Raw genomic sequence first — 25,633 nt, forward strand, 5'->3', positions numbered from 1 at the left:
CCATTTCACCAATTTTGACTATTTTGTATATGTCCATTACATGAAATCCAAATAAAAATCAATTTAAATTACAGGTTGTAATGCAACAAAATAGGAAAAACGCCAAGGGGGATGAATACTTTTGTAAGGCACTGTATGCTATTCTTTTCTTCTGAAATAGGCTACATTTTCTTCATATCATGTTTCTTTAGACCTGCCTAAAATAAATAATGGATTTATTGTGATGGTGTAGGCTATATTAAATGGATTTATTAGACTTTTTAAAATGTAAATGTTCCGCATCAGTGGCTTGTAGGCGACACGTGTTTGCCCGAAGATGCTCAACGTGTTTATGTTCATTAACGGTCAATTACCATGAGAACGACAGCTATTTGCATGACGGTTACTGGCTGACACTATTTCATGAACGCCACAGCCCTAGTTGTCTCCACAGGAATAGGGAGTACCCAGGGTACACTTCTCCGGCAAGGCAAGTCAGACTAAGAGGAGGAGTTTTCAGAGAGACACTAAGATAGCCCTGGATGAGGAGGACATGAGGAAAACTCCCCTCGCAGGGAGGTACTTCATACCGAACGACGTGACAGTTGCTGGTCAATGAGTGGAATAGGTGGGTCTGTAGACATTTTCTCATTTGTTTAAGTTATTTAGAAAATACAATCAGTAACATTTGATCCCTTGATTAAGTTGAAATCTTTCTTCTGTGCTTCTGGGCTGGTATTTATAAAACTTCCATTCATTCTAATCTACATGAAAGGCCAAAGTGATCCTAGATCTGCACTTCTACTCTAACGTATGACGTTTTGTGAATACAGGCCCTAAAGTCCATAGAGTAATGATGGCTCACTGCCTATTGTTTGTTGTATAGGTTTCAGGTCATTAGGGCTAGGTTCCGGGTCACAGCTTTGTACCAATGGAAATGCAGCAGAGCGCTGGGTTATGCAAAGCAGGACTGAGGCTGTTGCCGCTGGTAACCTTAATGAGCACATTGCCGTGGCGCTGACAAGGCTGCAGGAGGACATGACTAACATGCTTCAGAGGGTGAACACTCTGGAGGCCCTGACCACATTACAGGTGAGATCAATGTCTAAAAACCATAGATACAACTTTAAATCCTGACTGTATCACAGTACGGTCTAAAACCCTAGCTGCATCACAAGTTTTTATTTTACATTTATTTTGACAGGTGGTCGACGGGTAGCTTGTACATCTGTAGGTGAACAATGAAGGAAGGCAAGGTGAAAGTTTGTACAAGAGGGCTTTATAAACAAAGAGGAACAGCCTACTTTCTGATACAGAAAGCATTGATGTGTACTGAACCTGTCACACGTAATAAAACGTAGTGCTCTATGATAAACTGCGTCCAATGGCTTCAATACAGTGGCTGCTGCATTCATATAAACAATATCAGCATAATCGATAACCGCTATGAATGTCGACTGATTTGTTTTCTGCTATTTAATGAAAGGCATGGCCTATTCCTATAAAGGAAGCCCATTTGAATTCTTAACTCATCAATATGTGTTTTGAAAGATAGCTTTTCATCAATCCAGATGCCCAGATATTTATAAACAGGGACACGATCAATGTGGGCACCTCCTAATTTACATATTCATACATACAGTATGCATCATCAGATACATATTTTCACGTTTTGGAAAATAACACACACTGAGTATACAAAACATTAAGAACAACTGCTCTTTCCATGACATAGACTGACCAGGTGAAAGCTATGATCGCTTATTGATGTCACTTGTAAAATCCACTTCAATCAGTGTAGTGAAGGGGAGGAGACAGGTTAAAAAAATATTATTAAGCCTTGAGACAAAGGCTTTCTGCAATGCAATTAAGGCAGATTGTAGCTCTGAAAGAGCATGCTCAACAGTGGTGGCAATAGCATACACACCAGTGTCATCTGCATATATATATATATATATATATATATATATATATATATATATATATATATATATATATATATATACACAGTGGGGGAAAAAAGTATTTAGTCAGCCACCAATTGTGCAAGTTCTCCCACTTAAAAAGATGAGAGGCCTGTAATTTTCATCATAGGTACACGTCAACTATGACAGACAAAATGAGAAAAAATAATCCAGAAAATCACATTGTAGTAGCAAATTATGGTGGAAAATAAGTATTTGGTCAATAACAAAAGTTTCTCAATACTTTGTTATATACCCTTTGTTGGCAATGTTTTCTGTAAGTCTTCACAAGGTTTTCACACACTGTTGCTGGTATTTTGGCCCATTCCTCCATGCAGATCTCCTCTAGAGCAGTGATGTTTTGGGGCTGTCGCTGGGCAACACGGACTTTCAACTCCCTCCAAAGATTTTCTATGGGGTTGAGATCTGGAGACTGGCTAGGCCACTCCAGGACCTTGAAATGCTTTTTACGAAGCCACTCCTTCGTTGCCCGGGCGGTGTGTTTGGGATCATTGTCATGCTGAAAGACCCAGCCACGTTTCATCTTCAATGCCCTTGCTGATGGAAGGAGGTTTTCACTCAAAATCGCACGATACATGGCCCCATTCATTCTTTCCTTTACACGGATCAGTCGTCCTGGTCCCTTTGCAGAAAAACAGCCCCAAAGCATGATGTTTCCACCCCCATGCTTCACAGTAGGTATGGTGTTCTTTGGATGCAACTCAGCATTCTTTGTCCTCCAAACACGACGAGTTGAGTTTTTACCAAAAAGTTCTATTTTGGTTTCATCTGACCATATGACATTCTCCCAATCCTCTTCTGGATCATCCAAATGCACTCTAGCAAACTTCAAACGGGCCTGGACATGTACTGGCTTAAGCAGGGGGGACACGTCTGGCACTGCAGGATTTGAGTCCCTGGCGGCGTAGTGTGTTACTGATGGTAGGCTTTGTTACTTTGGTCCCAGTTCTCTGCAGGTCATTCACTAGGTCCCCCCGTGTGGTTCTGGGATTTTTGCTCACCGTTCTTGTGATCATTTTGACCCCACGGGGTGAGATCTTGCGTGGAGCCCCAGATCGAGGGAGATTATCAGTGGTCTTGTATGTCTTCCATTTCCTAATAATTGCTCCCACAGTTGATTTCTTCAAACCAAGCTGCTTACCTATTGCAGATTCAGTCTTCCCAGCTCTTTGGTCTTGGCCATAGTGGAGTTTGGAGTGTGACTGTTTGAGGTTGTGGACAGGTGTCTTTTATACTGATAACATTCTCAATTTGTCTGTCATAGTTGACGTGTACCTATGATGAAAATTAAAGGCCTCTCTCATCTTTTTAAGTGGGAGAACTTGCACAATTGGTGGCTGACTAAATACTTTTTTTCACCCCACTGTATATATATATATATATATATTACATGCATGTATATTTTTTGTATAGACTGTAAAAAGTACAGGACCTAAAATTTACGTTTATTGTATAAGACACCTTAATGAATACTTTTAAATTATATTATGTGTGCTAAATAAAAGGAAATATATTAAAACATTTTCTTTAAAGATTTTTTTTTTTTGTACTAATGTTACTGTCCCCACTACAACAACAAAATACTTAAATACATGGTATTTTATTCATACCATTTAGGGTGTGTTCATAAATTGCCTCCAGTGTGTCAGAGTGCGCTCTGGGTCATTCATAAATTCAGAGTTTTGTCAGATTGTCTGTTCATAAATTCTGAGCTCTCGGAATGTTCAGAGCGCACACTGGACGCTCTGGCCGAGAAGTAGGGTTGATCCAAGCGTTCTGATCTCACAACAGCAGTCAAGCACCCAAGCTAACTGGCTTAAAGTTGGCTAGCTTGCTAGCTACTTCCACACCCAAATGAGAGAACATCTCACTCTGACCGTTATACTCGCCCTAGCAGAGTTTTCGTGTTATCTAAAGCATTCGTGACTGTAACTGTGCTGCTGGCAACAATTTAATAACGTTTTTTTGGCAACGTTTACTGACTGGTCATATTCAACGGGTGTTGCACATTTGTAAATTCATCACTTATTCTGCACTCTGGCACACTCAGACAAGAGTGCTCTGAAATCGGAGTAGATAGCCAGAGTCACCCTTAAAGCTGCTATATGTAACTTTTTGGGCGATCCCAACCAAATTCACATAGAAAGGTCTGTAATTCTCATTGAAAGCAGGTCTAAGAAGCAGCAGATCTGTTCTATGTGCGTTATTTATATGCATCCCGTTCTTAAGTTTAGTTTTTGCATCTTTTACTTTTGGTGTTGTACACCAGCTTCCAACAAGCTGAAAATACAATATTTTTGGTTATGGAAAATATATTTCACAGTGGCTTAGATGGTACAATGATTCTCTACATTATACTTGTATAATGTTTTGTCACATAAACTGAAATTAGGCAAACCATTCGAATATTAGCAACCAGGAAATGGCGGAGTGATTTCTGCATAGTGCATATTTAATTGAAATACTGTAGAATTCCATTGATTCCTATGGAGGACTCTCATTGGCAAATACATAGCATCAGCAATCCAGGTTTTATATTTTTTACTGTCTATGGTTTGCATACATCATTGGTCGTGACCAACCAGACCCATACTTTATGAAAAGCGACCAATGATGTATGCAATCCCTTAAGGGTTGTTTCTTTAAGCATTTAGCCAGCTAACTTACTCCGGTTGTCAAAACTTAAAAATATCCGGTTGACCTTTAAAATTTGTTAGCAGCTTTCCTCTTGCGAACTTCACGAGCTAACTGAGTGGATCGCACACTGAACATGAGTTTCAGTAACGTTAGCTAAACGAACGCAGACAGAGAAACAAGGGCAAGGACAATTCGGAAAGGAGCGTTGAAACACGTTTGTTGGCCTGTCTGAAAGCGATATTGGAAATGTTTTCCTTGTCAACAACAGTCCAACCACAGGTAAGAAACTAACTAACGTAAGCTAGCCATTGAGTGTTGATGTTTACCAGTTAGCTAGCCATAGTTGTGCTAAGCTAACCTTATCAAGCTGTCAGTCCATTCTTCGCAGGAGATAGTTATTGAGCAGTTAGTAAGGGATATCTTGCCAATTTCACCAGGGTTTTAAAATATACTTTCACCGGTCAACGTTAGCTAGGTAGTTAACTAGGTAGCTGAGTTACTAGCGAACGTTAGCTAGCATAGGCTAATGTTTGTTTGTCTGCTGCTGCAACACAGCAGAAATGCTAAAACTGCGCCAGTCAGGCACTGTGCTGTTCCTGGGTAATGGCAACAATCTAGCTACCACAGCTAACTAGCTGAAGTCAAAGTTGACTGTACAAGCCAAGAGTTAAATACTTTTGCAGACCAGAAACAGAAGAAACTCTTCAATTGTAGCTACCTTATGCTATTATCGTAACATCAGGTGGATAGCTTGTTACATTGCAACGAGGTCAGTGGTCTGCAGAATATTATCACGAGGGCCTTATTTTGGTGCACCTGTAGGGTAGGCTACATAGCTGCTATTAATCTCTCGTGGACAGATGAAACGGCGAGAATCTGTCAAGGCTCACGACGTGGAATTGTGTGAATACGAGCGGTAGTATTTCCTTGTTTGGGGTTTTCCTCCATTATTTGGACGTATCAGGATTGGGCAAAGGCGGTGCTTAAACTAGTGTGGTGATTTCCAAGGCCTTGTGCGGACGATAAACTGTTTCCACTAGATTCTACAGCCACAAAGTCCAAGTTGGCTTTAGTGTTGCCAGGCAGTTGACGTATGACGCCTCCTGGCGGCCATGTTGTAAGACCACCACATCATCAATTATTTCGACAACAGCTGGCTGCCGTTTTACAGGCTCCTAACCGATTGTGCTATTGTGTGTGTGTGTTTTTTCGTGTTATTTTTAACTTATTTTGTACATAATGTTTCTGCCACTGTCTCTTATGACCGAAAAGAGCTTTCTGGATATCAGGACAGCAATTACTTACCTTGTACTGGATGAAGATTTTTTCTTTAACGAGTCGGACACAAAGGATTTACTTCAGACACCCGACAAGGCCAAAATCCCCGTCATTCTCATGAAGAAGAGACAGAGATATCTGGGACGTAGGTCAGGGTGCCTTGTAAGGATCCGACGGCGAGTGGGTAAACTGCCTCTACCATCAGTCCTATTAGCCAACGTACAATCATTGGATAATAAAATGGATGAGCTCCGATCAAGAATATCCTACCAACGGGACATTAAAAACTGTAATATCTTATGTTTCACGAGTCGTGGCTGAACGACGACATGGATAACATACAGCTGGCGGGGTTTTCGGTGCATCGGCAAGATAGAACAGCTGCCTCCGGTAAGACAAGGGGTGGTGGTCTGTGTATATTTGTAAATAACAAAATCTAATATTAAGGAAGTCACAATGTTTTGCTCTCCTGAGGTAGAGTATCTCATGATAAGCTGTAGACCACACTATTTACCAATAGTTTTCATCTATATTTATCGTGGCTGTCTATTTACCGCCACAAACTGATGCTGGCACTAAGACCGCACTCAACGAGCTGTATAAGGCCATAAGCAAACAAGAAAAGTGCAGAAACACTTAAATCAGTTTTACCTAATTTCTATCAGCATGTTAAATGTGCAACCAGAGGGAAAAAAAACTCTAGACCACCTTTACTCCACACACAGAGACATGTACAAAGCTCTCCCTTGCCCTCCATTTGGCAAATCTGACCATAATTCTATCCTCCTGATTCCTGCTTACAAGCAAAAACTAAAGCAGGAAGTACCAGTGACTCGCTCAATACAGAAGCGGTCAGATGACGCAGATGCTAAGCTACAAGACTGTTTTGCTAGCACAGACTAGAATATGTTCCGGGATTCTTCCGATGGCATTGAGGAGTATACCACATCAGTCACTGGCTTCATCAATAAGTGCATCGATGACGTCATCCCCACTGTGACCGTACGTACATACCCCAACCAGAAGCCATGGATTACAGGCAACATCCGCACTGAGCTAAAGGGTAGAGCAGCCGCTTTCAAGGAGCGGGATTCTAAACCGGACACTTATAAGAAATCCCGCTATGCCCTCCGACGAACCATCAAACAGGCAAAGCGTCAATACAGGACTAAGATTGAATCGTACTACACCGTCTCCGACACTCGTCGGATGTGGCAGGGCTTGCAAACTATTACAGACTACAAAGGGAAGCACAGCCGCGAGCTGCCCAGTGACACGAGCCTACCAGACAAGCTAAATTACACCTATGCTCGCTTCGAGGCAAGCAACACTGAAGCATGCATGAGAGCATCAGCTGTTCCGGACGATTGTGTGATCACGCTCTCCGTAGCCGATGTGAGTAAGACCTTTTAAACAGGTCAACATTCACAAGGCAGCAGGACCAGACGGACTACCAGGATGTGTACTCCGAGCATGCACTGACCAACTGTCAAGTGTCTTCACTAACATTTTCAACCTGTCTCTGACTGAGTCTGTAATACCAACATTTTTCACTAAGGTAACCTGCCTAAATGACTACCGACCCGTAGCACTCACGTCTGTAGCCATGAAGTGCTTTGAAAGGCTGGTCATGGCTCACATCAATACCATTATCCCAGAAATCCTAGACCCACTCCAATTTGCATACGGCCCCAACAGATCTAGATATGATGCAATCTCGATTGCACTCCACACTGCCCTTTCCCACCTGGACAAAAGGAACACCTACATGAGAATGCTATTCATTGACTACAGTTCAGCGTTCAAAACCTTAGTGCCCTCAAAGCTCATCACTAAGCTAAGGACCCTGGGACTAAACACCTCCTTCTGCAACTGGATCCTCGACTTCCTGAAAGGGCCACCCCCAGGTGGTAAGGGTAGGTAACAACACATCTGCCACACTGATCCTCAACACGGGGGCCCCTCACGGGTGCGTGCTCAGTCCCCTCCTGTACTCCCTGTTCACCCATGACTGCATGGCCAAGCACAACTCCAACACCATCATTAAGTTTGCAGATGACACAACAGTGGCAGGCCTGATCACCGAAAACCTATAGGGAGGAGGTCAGAGACCTGGCCGTGGGGTGCCAGGATAACAACCTCTCCCTCAACGTGACCAAGACAAAGGAGATGATTAAGGACCATTCTCATCGACGGGGCTGTAGTGGAACAGGTTGAGAGCTTCAAATTCCTTGGTGTCCACATCACCAACAAACTAATATGGTCCAAGCACACCAAGACAGTCGTGAAGAGGGCACGACAAAGCCTATTCCCCCTCAGCAGACTGAAAAGATTTGGCATGGGTCCTCAGAACCTCAAAGTTCTACAGCTGCACCATCGAGAGCATCTTGACTGGTTGCATCACCGCCTGGTATGGCAACTGCTCGGCCTCCGACCGCAAGGCACTACAGAGGGTAGTGCATACGGCCCAGTACATCACTGGGGCCAAGCTTCCTGCCATCCAGGAGCTCTATACCAGGCGTTGTCACAGGAAGGCCCTAAAAATTGTCAAAGACTCCAGCCACCGTATTCGTGGACTGTTCTCTCTGCTACCGCACGGCAAGCGGTACCGGAGCGCCAAGTCTAGGTCCAAAAGGCTTCTTAACAGCTTCTACCCCCAAGCCATAAGACTCTGACTATTTGCATTGTCCCCCCCACCCTCTTTTACGCTGCTGCTACTCTTTGTTTACTATCTATGTATAGTCACTTTACCTCTACCCACATGTACATATTACCTCAATTACCTCAACTAACCTGTGCCCCCGCACATTGACTATGTACCGGTACCCCCTGTATATAGCCTCGCTACTGTTATTGTACTGCTGCTCTTTAATTCTTAGTTATTTATTTATTTTTATTTTTATTTTTATACTTATCTATTTTTTACTTCGGTTTATTTTAGTAAATACTTTCTTAACACTTAATTTTCTTAACTGCATTGTTGGTTAAGGGCTTGTAAGTAAGCATTTCATTGTAAGGTCTACACCTGTTGTATTCGGCGCATGTGACAAATAAAATGTGATTTGAACGATGCCTAAAACTAGTTGATTCATCACCACAGTCAATTTCTGTGCAGTATTTGGTTGCCCTAACAAGGCAGAAAATAAATATACATATTTTTACAAATTACCCTTATCTCATGAAACAGCAATGAGATAAGACTCAAGAACTGTCAGAAAAGCGAAGAAACATTTTTGCCCGTCAAGACCTGAATCTACTGGTAAGTCTGATCGATTTCGAGTTTAGTTTCGCTGCTAACCAGGTGTTAACAACAAGACTAAGTTAGCCAACATTAGCTAGCAAGATAGCTTGTAGTCTGTCTCTTACATAGGCGGCGCGTGAGTCAAGTTTTTGGGAACCTACACTGAGGGGAAAAAGTATTTGATCCCCTGCTGATTTTGTACGTTTGCCCACTGACAAAGAAATTATCAGTCTATAATTTTAATGGTAGGTTTATTTGAACAGTGAGAGACAGAATAACAACAAAAAAATCCAGAAAAACGCATGTCAAAAATGTTATAAATTGATTTGCATTTTAATGAGGGAAATAAGTATTTGACCCCCTCTCAATCAGAAAGATTTCTGGCTCCCAGGTGTCTTTTATACAGGTAACGAGCTGAGATTAGGACAAGACAAGATTGTAGACCTACACAAGGCTGGAATGGGCTACAAGACCATCGCCAAGCAGCTTGGTGAGAAGGTGACAACAGTTGGTGCGATTATTCGCAAATGGAAGAAACAAAAGAACTGTCAATCTCCCTCGGCCTGGGGCTCCATGCAAGGTCTCACCTCGTGGAGTTGCAATGATCATGAGAACAGTGAGGAATAAGCCGAGAACTACACTGGAGGATCTTGTCAATGATCTCAAGGCAGCTGGGACCATAGTCACCAAGAAAACAATTGGTAACACACTACGCAGTGAAGGACTGAAATCCTGCAGTGCCCGCAAGGTCCCCCTGCTCAAGAAAGCACATATACATGCCCGTCTGAAGTTTGCCAATGAACATCTGAATGATTCAGAGGAGAACTGGGTGAAAGTGTTGTGGTCAGATGAGACCAAAATCGAGCTCTTTGGCTTCAACTCAACCCGCCGTGTTTGGAGGAGGAGGAATGCTGCCTATGACCCCCAAGAACACCATCCCCACCGTCAACAATTGAGGTGGAAACATTATGCTTTGGGGGTGTTTTTCTGCTAAGGGGACAGGACAACTTCACCGCATCAAAGGGACGATGGACGGGGCCATGTACCGTCAAATCTTGGGTGAGAACCTCCTTCCCTCAGCCAGGGCATTGAAAATGGGTCATGGATGGGTATTCCAGCATGACAATCACCCAAAACACACGGCCAAGGCAACAAAGGAGTGGCTCAAGAAGAAGCACATTAAGGTCCTGGAGTGGCCTAGCCAGTCTCCAGACCTTAATCCCATAGAAAATCTGTGGAGGGAGCTGAAGGTTCGAGTTGCCATACATCAGCCTCAACCTTAATGACTTGGAGAAGATCTGCAAAGAGGAGTGGGACAAATCCCTCCTGAGATGTGTGCAAACCTGGTGGCCAACTACAAGAAACGTCTGACCTCTGTGATTGGTGGCAAAACCTCTGTGGTTTTGCCACCAAGTACTAAGTCATGTTTTGCAGAGGGGTCAAATACTTATTTCCCTCATTAAAATGCAAATCAATTTATAACATTTTTGACATGCGTTTTTCTGGATTTTTTTGTTGTTATTCTGTCTCTCACTGTTCAAATACCATTAAAATTATAGACTGATAATTTCTTTGTCAGTGGGCAAACTTACAAAATCAGCAGGGGATCAAATACTTTTTTCCCTCACTGTATTTTTTTCACCATCAATTCACCTTTATAACAAAGGATTGCATGAGTAGATTGGATAGTCAGAATTTAGGCTATTAATGAGCGCGTAGGCCTATAGGCTATATCAGAGATGTTTCTTTCCTTTGCACAGGAAAAAATGTGGCCTTTGATAAACATTTCATGCAATTCTACTACACCGTATGACTGAACATTAGCAGAATCTTTTTTAACACGACGGTAGAATAGGCCTACTCTGCTGACACTGACATCGGATAAATAAAACAACCTTGTCTTGAAAGCAACCATGTAATCTAAGCCTATGAAAAGGGGTCATGGCTAGAAGGGATCCAGCAAATGAACGTCAAAATATATATATATAAAAATGCATTTTAGCTAACCATAACCCTTTTCCTAACCTTAACCTAATTCTCCTAACCGGCAACGTTAATTATCCTAACCTGCTGCGTAAGTTCTCCTAACCTGCTATGAAAAGTAAAATTGGACATTAATTTTACAAAAGCTGGATTCCTTCTAGCTATGACCATGAAAAAGGGGAGACACAAATTGTACAATATGACATCCATATAGCCTGGAGGAGGCACTGACCCAATGATAAAGTTCAACAAATTATTCATAAGGAGGGAAAATGTATGGACATTACAGCATAGGACAAAGGCCTCAATGGGATAGGGCAACCTGCTGTGTTGACTATTGGTTGTTCCAGCCCAACAATATATTTCATCTTTATATGACACTAAAACACCTGACTGAATTAAACACAACTAAACAATCAAGAGCCTTGATGGTATGGATGACCTGAAGTGATATTCTAACATCAGGTGTGCTTTTTATTTGTTTATGAACTGTAGGTTCACCAGCTGACCTCTATCAAGACACCCATGTTGACTGGATTCCCACTATGAAGATGAGCAATGCTGCAGCAGCATCAGTTTCTCCTTTACTAATTTGTCCTTTTCCAGATATGAAAGGAGACATCCCTCAGTTACAGTGCATTCAGAAAGTATTCAGACCCCTTGACGTTTTCCACATTTTGTTACGTTAGAGCCTTATTCTAATTTTTTATTTTTTTTTAACAATCCTCATCAATCTACACACAATACCCCATATTGACAAAGCGAAAACTGGTTTTTAGAAAGTTTTGCAAATTTCAAAAAAAAAATTAGATAATTATTCAGACCCTTTGCTATGAGACTCGAAATTGAGCTCAGGTACATCCTGTTTCCATTGATCATCCTTGAGATGTTTCTACAACTTGATTGGAGTCCACCTGTGGTAAATTCAATTGATTGGACATGATTTGGAAAGGCACACACCTGTCTATATAAGGTCCCACAGTTGACAGTGCATGTCAGAGCAAAAACCAAGCCATGAGGTCGAAGGAATTGTCCGTAGAGCGCCGAGACAGGATTGTGTCGAGGCACAGTTCTGGGGAAGGGTACCAAAACATGTCTGCAGCATTGAAGGTCCCCAAGAACATAGTGGCCTCCATCATTCATAAATGGAAGAAGTTTGGAACCACCAAGACTCTTCCTAGAGCTGGCTGACCTGATGGTCAGTCTGACAGAGCTCCAGAGTTCCTCTGTGGAGATGGGAGAACCTTCCAGAAGGACAACCATCTCTGCAGCACTCACCAATCTGGCCTTTATGGTAGAGTGGCCAGACGGAAGCCAAAAGGCGCCTAAAGGACTCAGACAATGAGAAACAAAATTCTCTGGTCTGAATAAATCAAGATTAAACTCTTTGGCCTGAATGCCAAGCGTCACGTCTGGAGGAAACATGGTATCATCTCTACGGTGAAGCATGGTGGTGGCAGCATGCTGTGGGGATGTTTTTCAGCCGCAGAGACTAGAAGAATAGTCAGGATCGAGGGAAAGATGAACAGAGCAAAGTACAGAGATCCTTAATGAAAACCTGCTCAGGACCTCAGACTGGGGCGAAGGCTTACCTTTCAACAGGACAACAACCCTAAGCACACAGCCAAGACAACAGAGGAGTGGCTTCGGGACAAGTCTCTGAATGTCCTTGAGTGGCCCAGCCAGAGTTCGGATTTGAACCTGATCGAACATCTCTGGAGAGACCTGAAAATAGCTGTGAAGCGACGCTCCACTTCCAACTTGACAGAGCTTGAGAGGATCTGCAGAGAAGAATGGGAGAAACTCCACAAATTCACATATGTCAAGCTTGTAGCGTCATACCCAAGAAGGCTTGAGGCTGTAATCGCTGCCAAAGGTGCTTCAACAAAGTACTGAGTAAAGGGTCTGAATACTACCTATTTTTGCCTTGTCATTGTGGGGTATTGTGTGTAGATTGATGAGAGATTTTATTTAAGCCATTTTAGAATAAGGCTGTAAAGTGACAGTGGAAAAAGTCAAGGGGTCTGAATACTTTCCGAATGCAAGGTGGTTGTCATATGCTGTGCTTTGGTCAATCTGAATGATTCTGTTGTGCCATTTGAGTAGAGAGCACCTTCACCTTGTCGTCATGACAAAAGTGTCCCCTTAAACTGGATCAATATATAACATGTAATTTGGAACATGTAAAAGACGGTTTATGATATTGTAAACATACTGTATACTTCAATAATAGGCTATATTGTTGTATGGGTGAAATCAAAAGTATTTTTTGTGTCATCTCTGCGTTGCCTTGCCCAATTGAATAAAATGTATTTCTTATAGCCTAACTATTCATTCTTTTACAATTTAAACACATTTAGCATAGACAATGTAATTGTTGTGGTAGTCTTAGGCAAACCATCTTCATTATCACAGTGGCAGCTCCAAGTGCCACTCAGACCTTCTGGGAGAAAGGTATCTGGCATTGAATTTAGTGGGTGTAGTAGTTGTGTGTATGTTTTAAACTAAGGATCCCATCATCTACTGCTTCCAGACATTTCTCTACCTAGATTACAAGGGTTGGATTTGCACTAAACATAATGATTAGCCTCATACATTGTCTACTGGTATCGTTTTTTAAAATTGAGAACATACAGTACCAGTCAAAAGTTTAGACACACCTACTCATTCAAGGGCTTTTCTTAATTTTTTACTATTTTCTACATTGGAGAGTAGTAGTGAAGACATCAAAACTATGAAATAACACATATGGAATCATGTAGTAACCAAAAAAGTGTTAAACAAATCAAAATATATTTTAGATTTGAGTTTCTTCAAAGTCGCCACCCTTTGCCTTGATGACAGCTTTGCACACTCTTGGCATTCTCTCAACCAGCTTCATGAGTTAGTCACCTGGAATGCATTTCAATTAACAGGTGTGCCTTCTTAACTTAATTGTGGAATTTATTTCCTTCTTAATGCGTTTTGAGCCAATCAGTTGTGTTGTGACAAGGTAGGGGTGGTATACAGAAGATAGCCCTATTTGGTAAAAAACCAAGTCCATATTATGGCAAGAACAGCTCAAATAAGCAAAGAGAAACGACAGTCCATCATTACTTTTTTAAGTTTTGGTCTTTGTGAGATGCAGTGTAGGTGAATGGATGATCTCCGTATGTGTAGTTCCCACCGTGAAGCATGGAAGAGGAGCAGGTGTGATGGTGAGGGGGTGCTTTGCTGGTGACACTGTCTGTGATTTATTTAGAATTCAAGGCACACTTAACCAGCATGGCTACCACAGCATTCTGCAGCGATACGCCATCCCATCTGGTTTGGGCTTAGTGGGACTATCATTTGTTTTTCAACAGGACAATGACCCAACACACCTCCAGGCTGTGTAAGGTCTATTTTACCAAGGAGGAGAGTGATGGAGTGCTGCATCAGATGACCTGGCCTCAACAATCGCCCGACCTCTAACCAATTGAGATGGTTTGGGATGAGTTGGACTGAAGAGTGAAGGAAAAGCAGCCAACAAGTGCTCAGCATATGTGGGAACTCCTTCAAGACTGTTGGAAAAGCATTCCAGGTGAAGCTGGTTGAGAGAATGCCAAGTGTGCAAAGCTGTCATCAAGGCAAAGGGCATTGAAGATGAAACGTGGCTGGGTCTTTCAGCATGACAATGATCCCAAACACACCGCCCGGGCAACGAAGGAGTGGCTTCGTAAGAAGCATTTCAAGGTCCTGGAGTGGCCTAGCCAGTCTCCAGATCTCAACCCCATAGAAAATCTTTGGAGGGAGTTGAAAGTCTGTGTTGCCCATTGACAGCCCCAAAACATCACTGCTCTAGAGGAGATCTGCATGGAGGAATGGTCCAAAATACCAGCAACAGTGTGTGAAAACCTTGTGAAGACTTACAGAAAACGTTTGACCTGTGTCATTGCCAACAAAGGGTATATAACGTGTACTCCTGAGTGGCGCAGTGGTCTAAGGCACTGCATCGCAGTGCTAACTGTGCCACTAGAGATCCTGGTTCGAATCCAGGCTCTGTCGCAGCCGACCGCGACCGGGAGACTCATGGGCGGCGCACAATTGGCCCAGCGTCGTCCAGGGTAGGGGAGGGAATGGCCGGCAGGGATGTAGCTCAGTTGATAGAGCATGGTGTTTGCAACGCCAGGGTTGTGGGTTCGATTCCCACGGGGGGCCAGTATAAAAAAATATGTATTCACTAACTGTAAGTTGCTCTGGATAAGAGCGTCTGCTAAATGACTAAAATGTAAATGTAAATAACAAAGTATTGAGAAACTTTTGTTATTGACCAAATACTTATTTTCCACCATCATTTGCAAATAAATTCATTAAAAATCCTACAATGTGATTTTCTTGATTTTTTTCCCTCATTTTGTCTGTCATAGTTGACGTGTACCTATGATGAAAATTACAGGCCTCTCTCATCTTTTTAAGTGGGAGAACTTGCACAATTGGTGGTTGACTAAATACTTTTTTCCCCCACTGTAGGTGGAGTTATGGTCCAATTTGCATATATTCACTTTTATTCCTCTAAGTACACCTTGAACTGCATGAAAATCCTTTTTCTTTTTGTTTCAAACTATTTTGAAATGTTGATCCCAATGTCACACATTTCACCCCATTATTTATAGAAAGATCCAATTAAACTCAAACGTTGATCCCTACTGTATTGGTAGCCCAAAGGCAGGCAGATGGCGATATTGATCCGTTTCGTCTTACCGTCCAAAGGCATTGTATGCAGCTGGCAGGTTTTTCGTTAGCCTGTAATAGCCGGCTTTTGACCCATTTTTTTTTTTGTTGAAAAGCAGTTAAATAAAAGGGAGAAGAAAATAAATCCCATTGTGAAAATAATTATTTTTAGCCTATTCATTGATGGAAATACCAGTTGATGAAAATACATTTGACTGGTCGTGCTTATCAGTCGATGGGTTAATTTGAATAATTTTGTGGAATTAAATTGGCACGTGTGAATATTCATTATGCATCTTATTTATCACACGCACACAGATACAGAGCCTTTAAGCCAAAAATCTGCCAGACAGCGCATTTATAAGCCCAATCATTGCGCAACATTTCTATACTGAACAAAAATATAAACACAACATGTAAAGTGTTGGTCCCATGTTTCATGAGCTGAAATAAAAGATGCCAGAAATGTTCCATAGGCACACAATTCTTATTTCTCTCAGATTTGGTGCACAAATTTGTTTACATCCCTGTTAGTGAGCATTTCTCATTTGCCAAGATAAACCAGCCACCTGACAGGTGTGGCATATCAAGAAGCTGATTAAACAGCATGATCATTAGACAGGTGCACCTTGTGCTGGGGACAATAAAAGGGCAGTTTAAAATGTGCAGTTGTCACACAACACAATGCCACAGATGTCAAAAGTTTTGAGGGAGCGTGCAATCTGGCGTGCTGACTGCAGGAATGTCCACCAGAGCTGTTGCCAGAGAACTGAATGTTAATTTCTCTACCAGAAGCCGCCTCCGCTGTTTTAGAGAATTTGGCAGTACGTCCAACCGGCCTAACAAACGCAGACCATGTGTAACCACGCCAGCCCAGGACCTCCACATCCAGCTTCTTCACCTGCGGGATCGTCTTAGACCAGCTTCCCGGACAGCTGATGATACTGAGGGTTTGCACAAACTGTCAGAAACCGTCTCAGGGAAGCTCAAATGCGTGCTCGTCATCCTCACCTGAGTCTTGACCTGACTGCAGTTTGGCGTCGTAACCAACTTCAGTGGGCAAATGCTCAACCGATGGTCACTGGCACGCTGGAGAAGTGTGCTCTTCACGGATAAATCCCGGTTTCAACTGTACCGGGAAGATGGCAGACCGCGTGTATGGCGTCGTGTGGGCGAGCGGTTTGCTGATGTCACCATGATGCCGGTGGGGTTATGGTATGGGCAGGCATAAGCTAAGGCCAATGAACACAATTGCATTTTATCAATGGCAATTTGAATGCACAGAGATACCGTGACGAGATCCTGAGGCCCATTGTTGTGCCATTCATCTGCCGCCATCGCCTCATGTTTCAGCATGATAATGCACAGTCCCATGTCGCAAGGATCTGCACACAATTCCTGGAAGCTGAAAATGTCCCTGTTCTTCCATGGCCTGCATACTCAGACATGTCACCCATTGAGCATGTTTGGGATGCTCTGGATCGACGTGTACGACAGCGCGTTCCAGTTCCTAGCCAATATCCAGCAACTTCGCACAGCCATTGAAGAGGAGCGGGACAACATTCCACCGGCCACAATCAACTCTAAGCGAAGGAGATGTGTCGCGCTGCATGAGGCAAATGGTGGTCACACCAGATACTGACTGGTTTTCTTATCCACAGCCCTACTTTTTTTTTTTAAAGGTATCTGTGACCAACAGATGCATATCTGTATTCCCAGTCATGTGAAATCCATAGATTAGGGCCTAATGAATTTATTTCAATTGACTGATTTCCTTATATGAACTGTAACTCAATAAAACCTTTGAAATTGTTGCATGTTGCGTTTATTTTCATTCAGTGTATTAAAAATAGTTTTTGGGCGCTTCCAATTCACCATTCAAATGCATAGGCAACGGAAGGCAGGCTTCATCAGCACGTCACACACCAGTTTGCAATGAGCTGGAGGCAGTATGCATTTTGAAAACATATAGCTACTTAATTGTTTGAAACCTGAACGTTTTACTACATATTAGGAGGCATGTTTGTACTTTGCTTCAAAGTAGCCTAGGCAAAATCTGACCATATCCGTGGAGGCAATTATTTTATAAAGATTCCCATATCCCATTGAAACCAGTAGCATATTTCTCTCATGTTCTATTGGTTTTCAACTTTCTTTCATTGTCCTGTAGCCAAATGCACATTTGCACGTAGCATACTCCCTTGTGCGCATTGCTGCGCTAAATGTTAAGAAATAATAGTTTATCAACATTTTAAGCTTAAACGTTCTTGCGTCAGATTCATTGCTTTAAAAAATATATATATATGATGTAGCCTAGGCCTACTGGTATGAATTTGGGATCTATCATCTCACAACTGTCCCAGTCTGTTTGGGCTATTTCTTTCTCGACAAGCTGACCAATAGAATAGGTGAACTCTTCTACTATGGGGGATAAGGAGATTGACATAGGCGCTGCGTCCATAAAGCTAGGGGAAGCTAAGCTTGCCCTAAGTAAATTGCAAAAAGTAGATTGTCTAATTAGCCTACTCCTGTCTATACACAAGCTAACTGACCACATTCAGAATTTCAAACATGTAATTCAATAAAATAAGGACATTAAGCTTTTTATTGAGATTTAAAAACCACATGTAATACAAAGTTTGACATTTATTGCAGTAAATGTACACATTATTTACGCACTCTGAAAACACAACTCAAATTCATGTTACCGTCAGTGGTTTCACAGACGTGGTTCTGGATTAATCAGAAATTCCCCTCAACCTAGACAATCATGGACCTACCAGAACTGCGGACATGGGTCATTTAGGATTTGAAAAACCAAGCATCTATGAAAGGTTGGCCCAAGCGACATAAAACAGTATGAGAAAATACCAAATTAAAAACAAATGCATTGCTCTACTAAAATTAGGCCTACTTGAAACTCAGTGACAGGAATTAGCCTCATTCAGAACATGGAAGATTGCACTATACTATGTTTACCCAAATGTCACTTTTGGTACAGTATTATTGCAATAGGAAGGGAACACTATCTAGCTCTTCAACCAAGGTGCATGAATTGAGGAGCAAACTATAGTGAATGAATACAGCTATAAGCAAAAACATAGTAAAAATGATGAATAAACAAATGTAAAATGTACAGTGGATTGATGTACAATATGGGGGAGAGAGAGATACAGTATCTCGATAGATATCCTCTAGGCTATATAATGCAGTCGGTCAGTGACAGAGTTTAAATTGGCAGGTGCATACATAAAGGAATGTACAGATTGAATTTATACTGGAATTTCAATGGTCAGGACTATTGATATCATGATATAGCCCAATACATGCATACACGTTTATGTAGGCTAACATTTGTCCAGGGTCTGTGAAACCAAGCCATCCACTTAAGTGATAACTATTGACCATTTTTGTAAACAACATTAAAATGTCACCTAAAGATGATAAAATAATTATAGAAAACATTGACTAAATTGAGAGACTCAATTGAGCAAGGAGACTAAAACCTATAAAAAAATCTCACAAGCGGTCCGGTTTGAAATGTTACTCCTCTGGTTATGTCAAAGTAGGCCTAGTGATCAGGACTGACAGCCAATATAAAGCATAAAAATATCTATGGAGTAATGTTGATAAGCAAACTAAAAGGAACAAAACCCTCACAAGTAGTGAATATCTGTACATTTTAATGTAGAAATTTGAGATGTTGGGTTCAAATCAAATGTATTTGTCACACGCATCGTAAACAACAGGTGTAGACTAACAGTACTTGTGCTGGTCGGACTGTTGCTAGACAACGTCCTGCTTACGGCCCCGAGAAAGCTAGTGCGGTCACTGGGGGTAAACTGGCTTGGTGTCTTCTGTATATTCATCCGTATTCTCTTTCACTTTCCTCCATTCACCTTCCTGGTTTCCTCAGTTCACCAATCCTGTTTCACTATCCTCAATTACCTTCCTTGTTTTATCTTCCTGATCAGATTCTTCCACTGGAGGGAATCCTTCCTGGCTTTTTTCGTTGGAGTTGCAGGATCGTTTGACCGGAGGTTCACTGTTGGCCTTATCTTGCTCTGCCTCTATCTTATCTTCGTTTGCTGCACTAGGGGGATGGCCCCTTTTCTGTGGGGGACCATCATAGATGGGGGGTTTGGGATTGGGGGCTTTCCGCAAGTGAGCACCTCTTTTATCCTTTGTCTTGCGTGGGCGGCCTCTTCCTCTAGGCTCAATGACTGGAGGATCATTGCGGGGATAGATGCGCGGCCTTCCGAGTGGCTTCAACACTCTTGGTTGGCTTTCCAGTTTCTTTCTCTCCTCTTCCTCCTCGGGTGTTAGGATCTTCTTTGGCCTACCCCTTTTTGATTTAACTTTACTGGGCCGGCCACACTTCTTAGAGGGGCCAACCACTTTACGGGGTCGGCCTCGCGACGGCTTGCCTATAACTTTCAGCATCTTGGGTTTTGTGAACACTGATCCTTTGGCCTTTCCCCTCTTAGGTGTTATGGGGCTAGCACCTAACTTGGATGCTAATCTTTTTGGCCGACCCTTTTTAGGTGTTGTGGTGCTACTATTAGACAAGGCTCCTCCCTTCTTAGTGACTGATCTTTTGGGCCTACCCTGTTCCCTCTTAGGTGTTGTGGAGCTACCATTGGATAAGGCTCGATCTGATTCAGAGATGGATCGGTTCTTGGGCGGCCTACCCCTGCTCCTCTTAAGGGTTGTGCGGCTACCATTAGACAAAGCTTCATCTGACTTCTCTTCGCTGCCAGCAGCATCCACCTGCACTTCTTCAGACTTGGTTGCCTCTTCTTCCACCTCCATTTTAATCTCCTCCTTTCGTTCTATTCTCTCAACCTGGCTCCCTCTTTTCAGTGGCCCACTGTAAAAGACATTCACATGGTTACTTAAAACAAATATTCTTCATGGCTCCCTCCATTGCTTTGAAAACCTCAATTCAGCAGGTTGGATAATCAACAGAAACAAAATGGTCTAGAATCGATATAACGTGAGCTGGAAAATGTTACCCTAAATATGTTATTTTGTTTAGGCCTATTTTGTGTCCGGTGAAATTCCTGTAACACCGCCGGCCAGAATTACTCAATTTTATCAAAGGCAGGTTAGTCAGGCATTTAAAATTATGCTGAATTTAGTGGCATGTAATGGCAATTTTATTATAACGTTTCCAGCCCAGAACCACGTTACCCTGGTGAGACATGGGCCAAATTGACAAATAAAAACCGTCATCGAAAAGAATAGCCTACTTATTGTAACCACCAAACGAGAAGAAATGTGTCGATCAATATTTTAAAAAAACTGGACACCAGTTTTTTTATATATATATATATATATATATATATATATATATATATATATATATATAATAGGCTAGGACTGCAGAGACGCTAATATAACAAACCATTTTGATCTTCGTTATAAATGACAATAACCGTTTTTAAATGGTTTCAAATGACTTTGCATGGCACAAGTGTTGGTATTTGGGAGGTAGCTCAGTTGGTAGAGCATGGCGTTTGCAACGCCAGGGTTGTGGGTTCGATTCCCACGGGGGGCCAGTATGAAAATAAAAAAGAATAATGTGTGCACTAACTGTAAGTCGCTCTGGATAAGAGCGTCTGCTAAATGACGTAAATGTAAATTTGTCCACGTTTTGTAATCCCACCCCACTGACACTTTTTCCACAAGCAACAAAACAGCATGATGAGAAAAGGATTATGGCAGAAGACCGTTCTTCTAACACAAGACTTCTTTTTAGTTAGCTAGCTAGCTAGCTAGCTAGCGGTACTGATATTAGCTAGCTACCAAGACGTTAGCCTAATAACCACAGTTTAACCCACATTACCCAGCTAGTTCGTAACGTTACTAACTAGCCACAATAGTGCCGACAATTTGAGGCTAAACAAAGAAAAGCATACACGGCAATGACGCAAACTGGGTTCTTGGATAATAAATTATTCTAGCTAACTAGCTAGTGACACATATTGTTAGCTTTATTGCTAGTTGACGTCTGGTTTAATAAAAATACACGGTATTCATGCATTACCTTGGGAAAAAACCTTCCTTTCACCACACGAAGGTCGAGCGATGGTTTCTATGTCGTTGTTTGTAGCTACTCCGTCTGAGAATAATAACTAACAAATCTTTATCAGCGGTTCGTCAGCAACAATAAAAAAAACTACTTTCGGGTCACGGAATTTCCAAAAATTTCTAAATAAAGGTCCCCCACGTAATAGTAGAATAGTGTCAGTAACCTGTATTTATCCATGATATATGAAAAATATTTGTCTGAACATTAACAATGATTAATGTGCTAATATTTAAGTGACATTTGCATAAATGTGGGGTTTAAAACAAGGTCAAATAAATGCCCCAATGGAAATCACTGTATGAAATACATATTGGCTTATATAGCAAAAATTCTAGGTGCAGCAGTAAAAGTATTGTAGCGAATACTCAGTAGGGTCTGTAGAATGTATATATGGTGTCATTTCATGGGGCACTGAATAATAGAGTGTTGCTGGCCTTTTACTCCACCCACTGTACTTGTGCTGTGGCAATAAAACTTAACTTGAAACTAATTTGAAACTTCTGTGTAACTGTTGATGATCAATTTGATTAATTAACTTCATTGTGATATTTGTTATGAAAAAAGTTTGCTTTCTTGGACCAAATTTACTTGCATCTCTTGACTTTTTGAATAAACATATTGTATGTTGTATTTTTTCCAGTGTCCACCGATGGAAGATTATAAGATATGTCTTTTAAATTATAAAGTATTTTGGTATGACAATATATTTGTCCTATGACACAGTGCTATATTTGAACCGTATAGTGACCTTTCACCCCATTTTAAGCTGTTTGACCACAGTATAAAAAACTCACAAACTGAATGACGAAATATTTGTATTTATTAGCAAAAGCTGGTAAGACACATGCTGGGCACAGCACATAGCGTTATGGTTTCACAGAACAAGGATAAGATGCATGAGGCTTTAAGCCACTAGTGACTAGGCCATATAATCATCCAGGAATACATCTCAAGCAAACTGGAAATTAAATTAAAACCGTGATAGGATCTGTAAGAACCAATAAATACTTTTAAGCATAGCACCAGTCATATACATAACATACAATGACATATTAAAAACAGCCATTTCTTATTGTGCTCCACCTTTTATAATATTCTTTATCTTCTATAAAGCAGTAATTCTCTTTAGTTTAGATTTTCCGTGATGTAGTTATAATTTTGTAACAATTTGAACATTATGCACTAGGACTATGCAAAGCTGCAAAAAAATATTGATTTCGTATCATACACATAGCGTTTTACCGCAGACCTTTATTTTGAAGGCAAAACCGGAAGTCTTAATGCTGCTGCCGGTAAATTAATCAAATCTTTGCAGCTGTATTTGAATTTGCAACTGCTTCTGGTCAACCAAAGGTTAATTTAACTAAGGGTTCCGCATTTGCAAAATTCTACTTTGTTCTTATTTTTCTTCTGTGGGGTATCATGGTGGTTGACATAATTTGTTCTGCTCATAGTATTTACTATAGTGTAGGAAACTGGCCATTGTAGCTCAGCTGGTAGAGCACGGCGCTTGTAACGCCAAGGTAGTGGGTTCGATCCCCGGGACCACCCATACACAAAAATGTACTTTGGGAACAGTCCCTCATTGTGCATGACAGTGTTCGTGTTGTGTGGGACAAAGGTTTAAATTGGTCTTGCCCAATTTGTAGTTTTATACTAAACAGGAATTAGTGTCTTTGAACTGATGTCATCCTGTTCTGTGTTTCCTGGCAGGTCACTGTCCCCCTGAGTCACCTGATCAACACCCTCCACTCCCTGAAGAGCTCAATAGGAAGCAGCAGCAGTGCCACTGCTAAACCTCCGCACAGACAGCATGCCTCAGAACAGGACTTGCATAGTACCGAGGTAAACACACATATGTGGCCTACAGATTGCAGGCCTGCCAAGAACAAAGACAAAGCAGCTGGCAAATACTGCTCTGTGTCAGCGGTCATGGGCAGCCTAGTTATATGGGGAAGAAGGTGCTTTCTGTATCCACAAGTGTCCATGTATCTGTAACCTTTGAAATGTTTGAATCCTTTTGATATGGAATATGATTTGTGGATTCAAATAAACCATTTAAAATGTCTGTGTGTGTGTGTCCGTCTCTGTTTGTGCGTGTATGTGTAGCCCACGTGGAGCCTGAGGGACCTGGGCCTGTCTGATCTGGGCGTGCGGCAGCTGGAAGAGCTAGTGAGCGGTATGTTACCACGTCTGAGTCAACAGGGGGCGCCGTCCTCATCCAGCCCCAGCCAACAGGCCTGGAGGACCTCCCACCTGTCTTCACAGTCGTTCTTTCACAACAAGCATGGTGAGGCTAAGGACATGCCTATTTATAATGACGATTATAGGAACTCTACTGCTGGTTGGTGATTATTCCAAAAACATAAAGGTCATCTTTAGCACTAAGATAATCTTAGACAAATGCTGATCTTAATGTTACCCGTAGGAATGTGCATCTTTCCCTTTCAAGATGATTCGCTAGGTATCTAGATGCATGGGCTCCGATACTATACAGGAACGATACGTTTTAGAGAACGAATCGATGCGTTTCGATACGATGCACTAACATTTGTTGCATAAACACATTCATTTTCCATTCTAAATTCAAATCTGCGGCTGATTGAGCTCATGAGCTGGGCCTTTGAGTTGGACCTCTGTGTGTGTGTGTGTGTGTAAATTATGTACTGTATGTCTATGGTGTATGTAATATGTAGGCACCTGAGCTGAGCCATAAGAGAGACTAGGCATCTACCACCCCACTACCAAAATCAGATTATGGGGGACAATGTAGCCTATGTTTTTTTGTCCCCCCACTTTGGTTCTGAAATCACTGTCACCCACTAATTAACTTGTTATTTTTGGCGATTTAAGTGTTTGAGCTAGTAATGTATCAATATTTATCGTTGACAAATTAGCTATGACATGACTATACACTCAGTGGCCAGTTTATTAGGTACACCACCCTGTTCACGAAAATAGTTAGCTCCTACAGACAATGAGTCACGTGGCTGTGGCTTGCTATATAAAGCAGGCAGACAGGCATAGAGGCATTCAGTTACTGTTCGATTGAACGTTAGAATGGGCAAATTGAGTGAAAAAGCTTGTTGATGAGAGGTCGCAGGAGAATAGCAAGAATCGTGCAAGCTAACAGGCGGACCACAAACGGGAATGTAGAAATAATCTAATATGAGAAAAACATTTTAGTAACCTCCAATTTGAATCGATTTTATGTCAGATGCATGCTACATTTGGATCGGTTTGGGGTCCGCGGACTGTTGGACTTGTATCTTAAACATTGGAATCGGGGACCGATGCGTATCGGTGAATCGCTACATCCCTAGTTACCCGGTAATAGTAAATCTACTGTAACCCGATTTAGCTGAGTTTAAATAGCCTTTTGTGTTGTTGGGGCCCATATCAAAGGGTGTGTGTCGTTGCCTGCTTGTGATTGCAGCATAGAATACATATGATGCTCTTGTGATGAGGCAAAGTTGGTGTGGAAGAGGTGAAAAAGTTGTTGCTATCTATAAATAAGAACAAGCCACCTGGTACCGACAATCTGGATGGTAAATTGCTGAAGTTGGTAGCGGAATACATTGCGACTCCTGGTTGCCACATCTTCAATTTAAGCCTAGAAGACAGTGTGTGCCTTCAGGCCTGGAGGGATGCAAAGGTAATTCCGCTGCCTAGGAACAGCAAAGCACCCTTTTAATGGTTCAAACAGCCGATCAATCAGCCTGTTACCGGTGCTTAGCAAACTTT

The 25,633-nt window shown here is 41.8% G+C and overlaps 2 protein-coding genes and 1 long non-coding RNA gene across 4 annotated transcripts in view; 2 read left to right on the plus strand and 1 right to left on the minus strand.

The window, feature by feature from the left end:
* Window positions 1-524: 524 nt before the first annotated feature.
* LOC121534759 lies at window positions 525-1,266 on the plus strand. The gene is made up of 3 exons (XR_006657201.1): window positions 525-607; window positions 866-1,071; window positions 1,184-1,266. It is a non-coding gene; the product is annotated as an uncharacterized LOC121534759 (long non-coding RNA).
* A 3,179-nt stretch (window positions 1,267-4,445) lies between these two features.
* Window positions 4,446-25,633, plus strand: part of LOC121534932 (ATP-dependent zinc metalloprotease YME1L1) — a 41,488-nt gene continuing 20,300 nt past the window's right edge. The window contains exons 1-3 of one of the 2 annotated variants that reach the window (XM_041841557.2): window positions 4,446-4,880; window positions 23,603-23,734; window positions 23,999-24,179. In XM_041841557.2, the coding sequence (XP_041697491.2) occupies window positions 4,848-4,880; window positions 23,603-23,734; window positions 23,999-24,179 (346 nt within the window). In that variant the 5' untranslated portion in view covers window positions 4,446-4,847. The remainder of the gene's footprint in view (window positions 4,881-23,602; window positions 23,735-23,998; window positions 24,180-25,633) is intronic. The other variant, XM_041841556.2, reaches the window with a different exon arrangement.
* Window positions 18,383-21,986, minus strand: LOC121534933 (origin recognition complex subunit 4). Its single transcript, XM_041841558.2, has 2 exons — window positions 21,845-21,986; window positions 18,383-20,665 (listed from the first exon to the last, which is right to left on the minus strand). Exon 2 carries the CDS (start codon window positions 20,605-20,607, stop codon window positions 19,708-19,710), a length of 900 nt encoding a protein of 299 aa, XP_041697492.1. The 5' UTR covers window positions 20,608-20,665; window positions 21,845-21,986; the 3' UTR covers window positions 18,383-19,707.

Source organism: Coregonus clupeaformis, chromosome 21, assembly GCF_020615455.1.
Source record: "Coregonus clupeaformis isolate EN_2021a chromosome 21, ASM2061545v1, whole genome shotgun sequence".
Lineage (NCBI taxonomy): Eukaryota > Metazoa > Chordata > Actinopteri > Salmoniformes > Salmonidae > Coregonus > Coregonus clupeaformis.

Coding starts and splice junctions, on each gene's coding strand:
- LOC121534933 (XM_041841558.2), bottom strand. CDS start 20,607: ATGGAGGTGGAAGAAGAGGCAACCAAGTCTGAAGAAGTGCAGGTGGAT.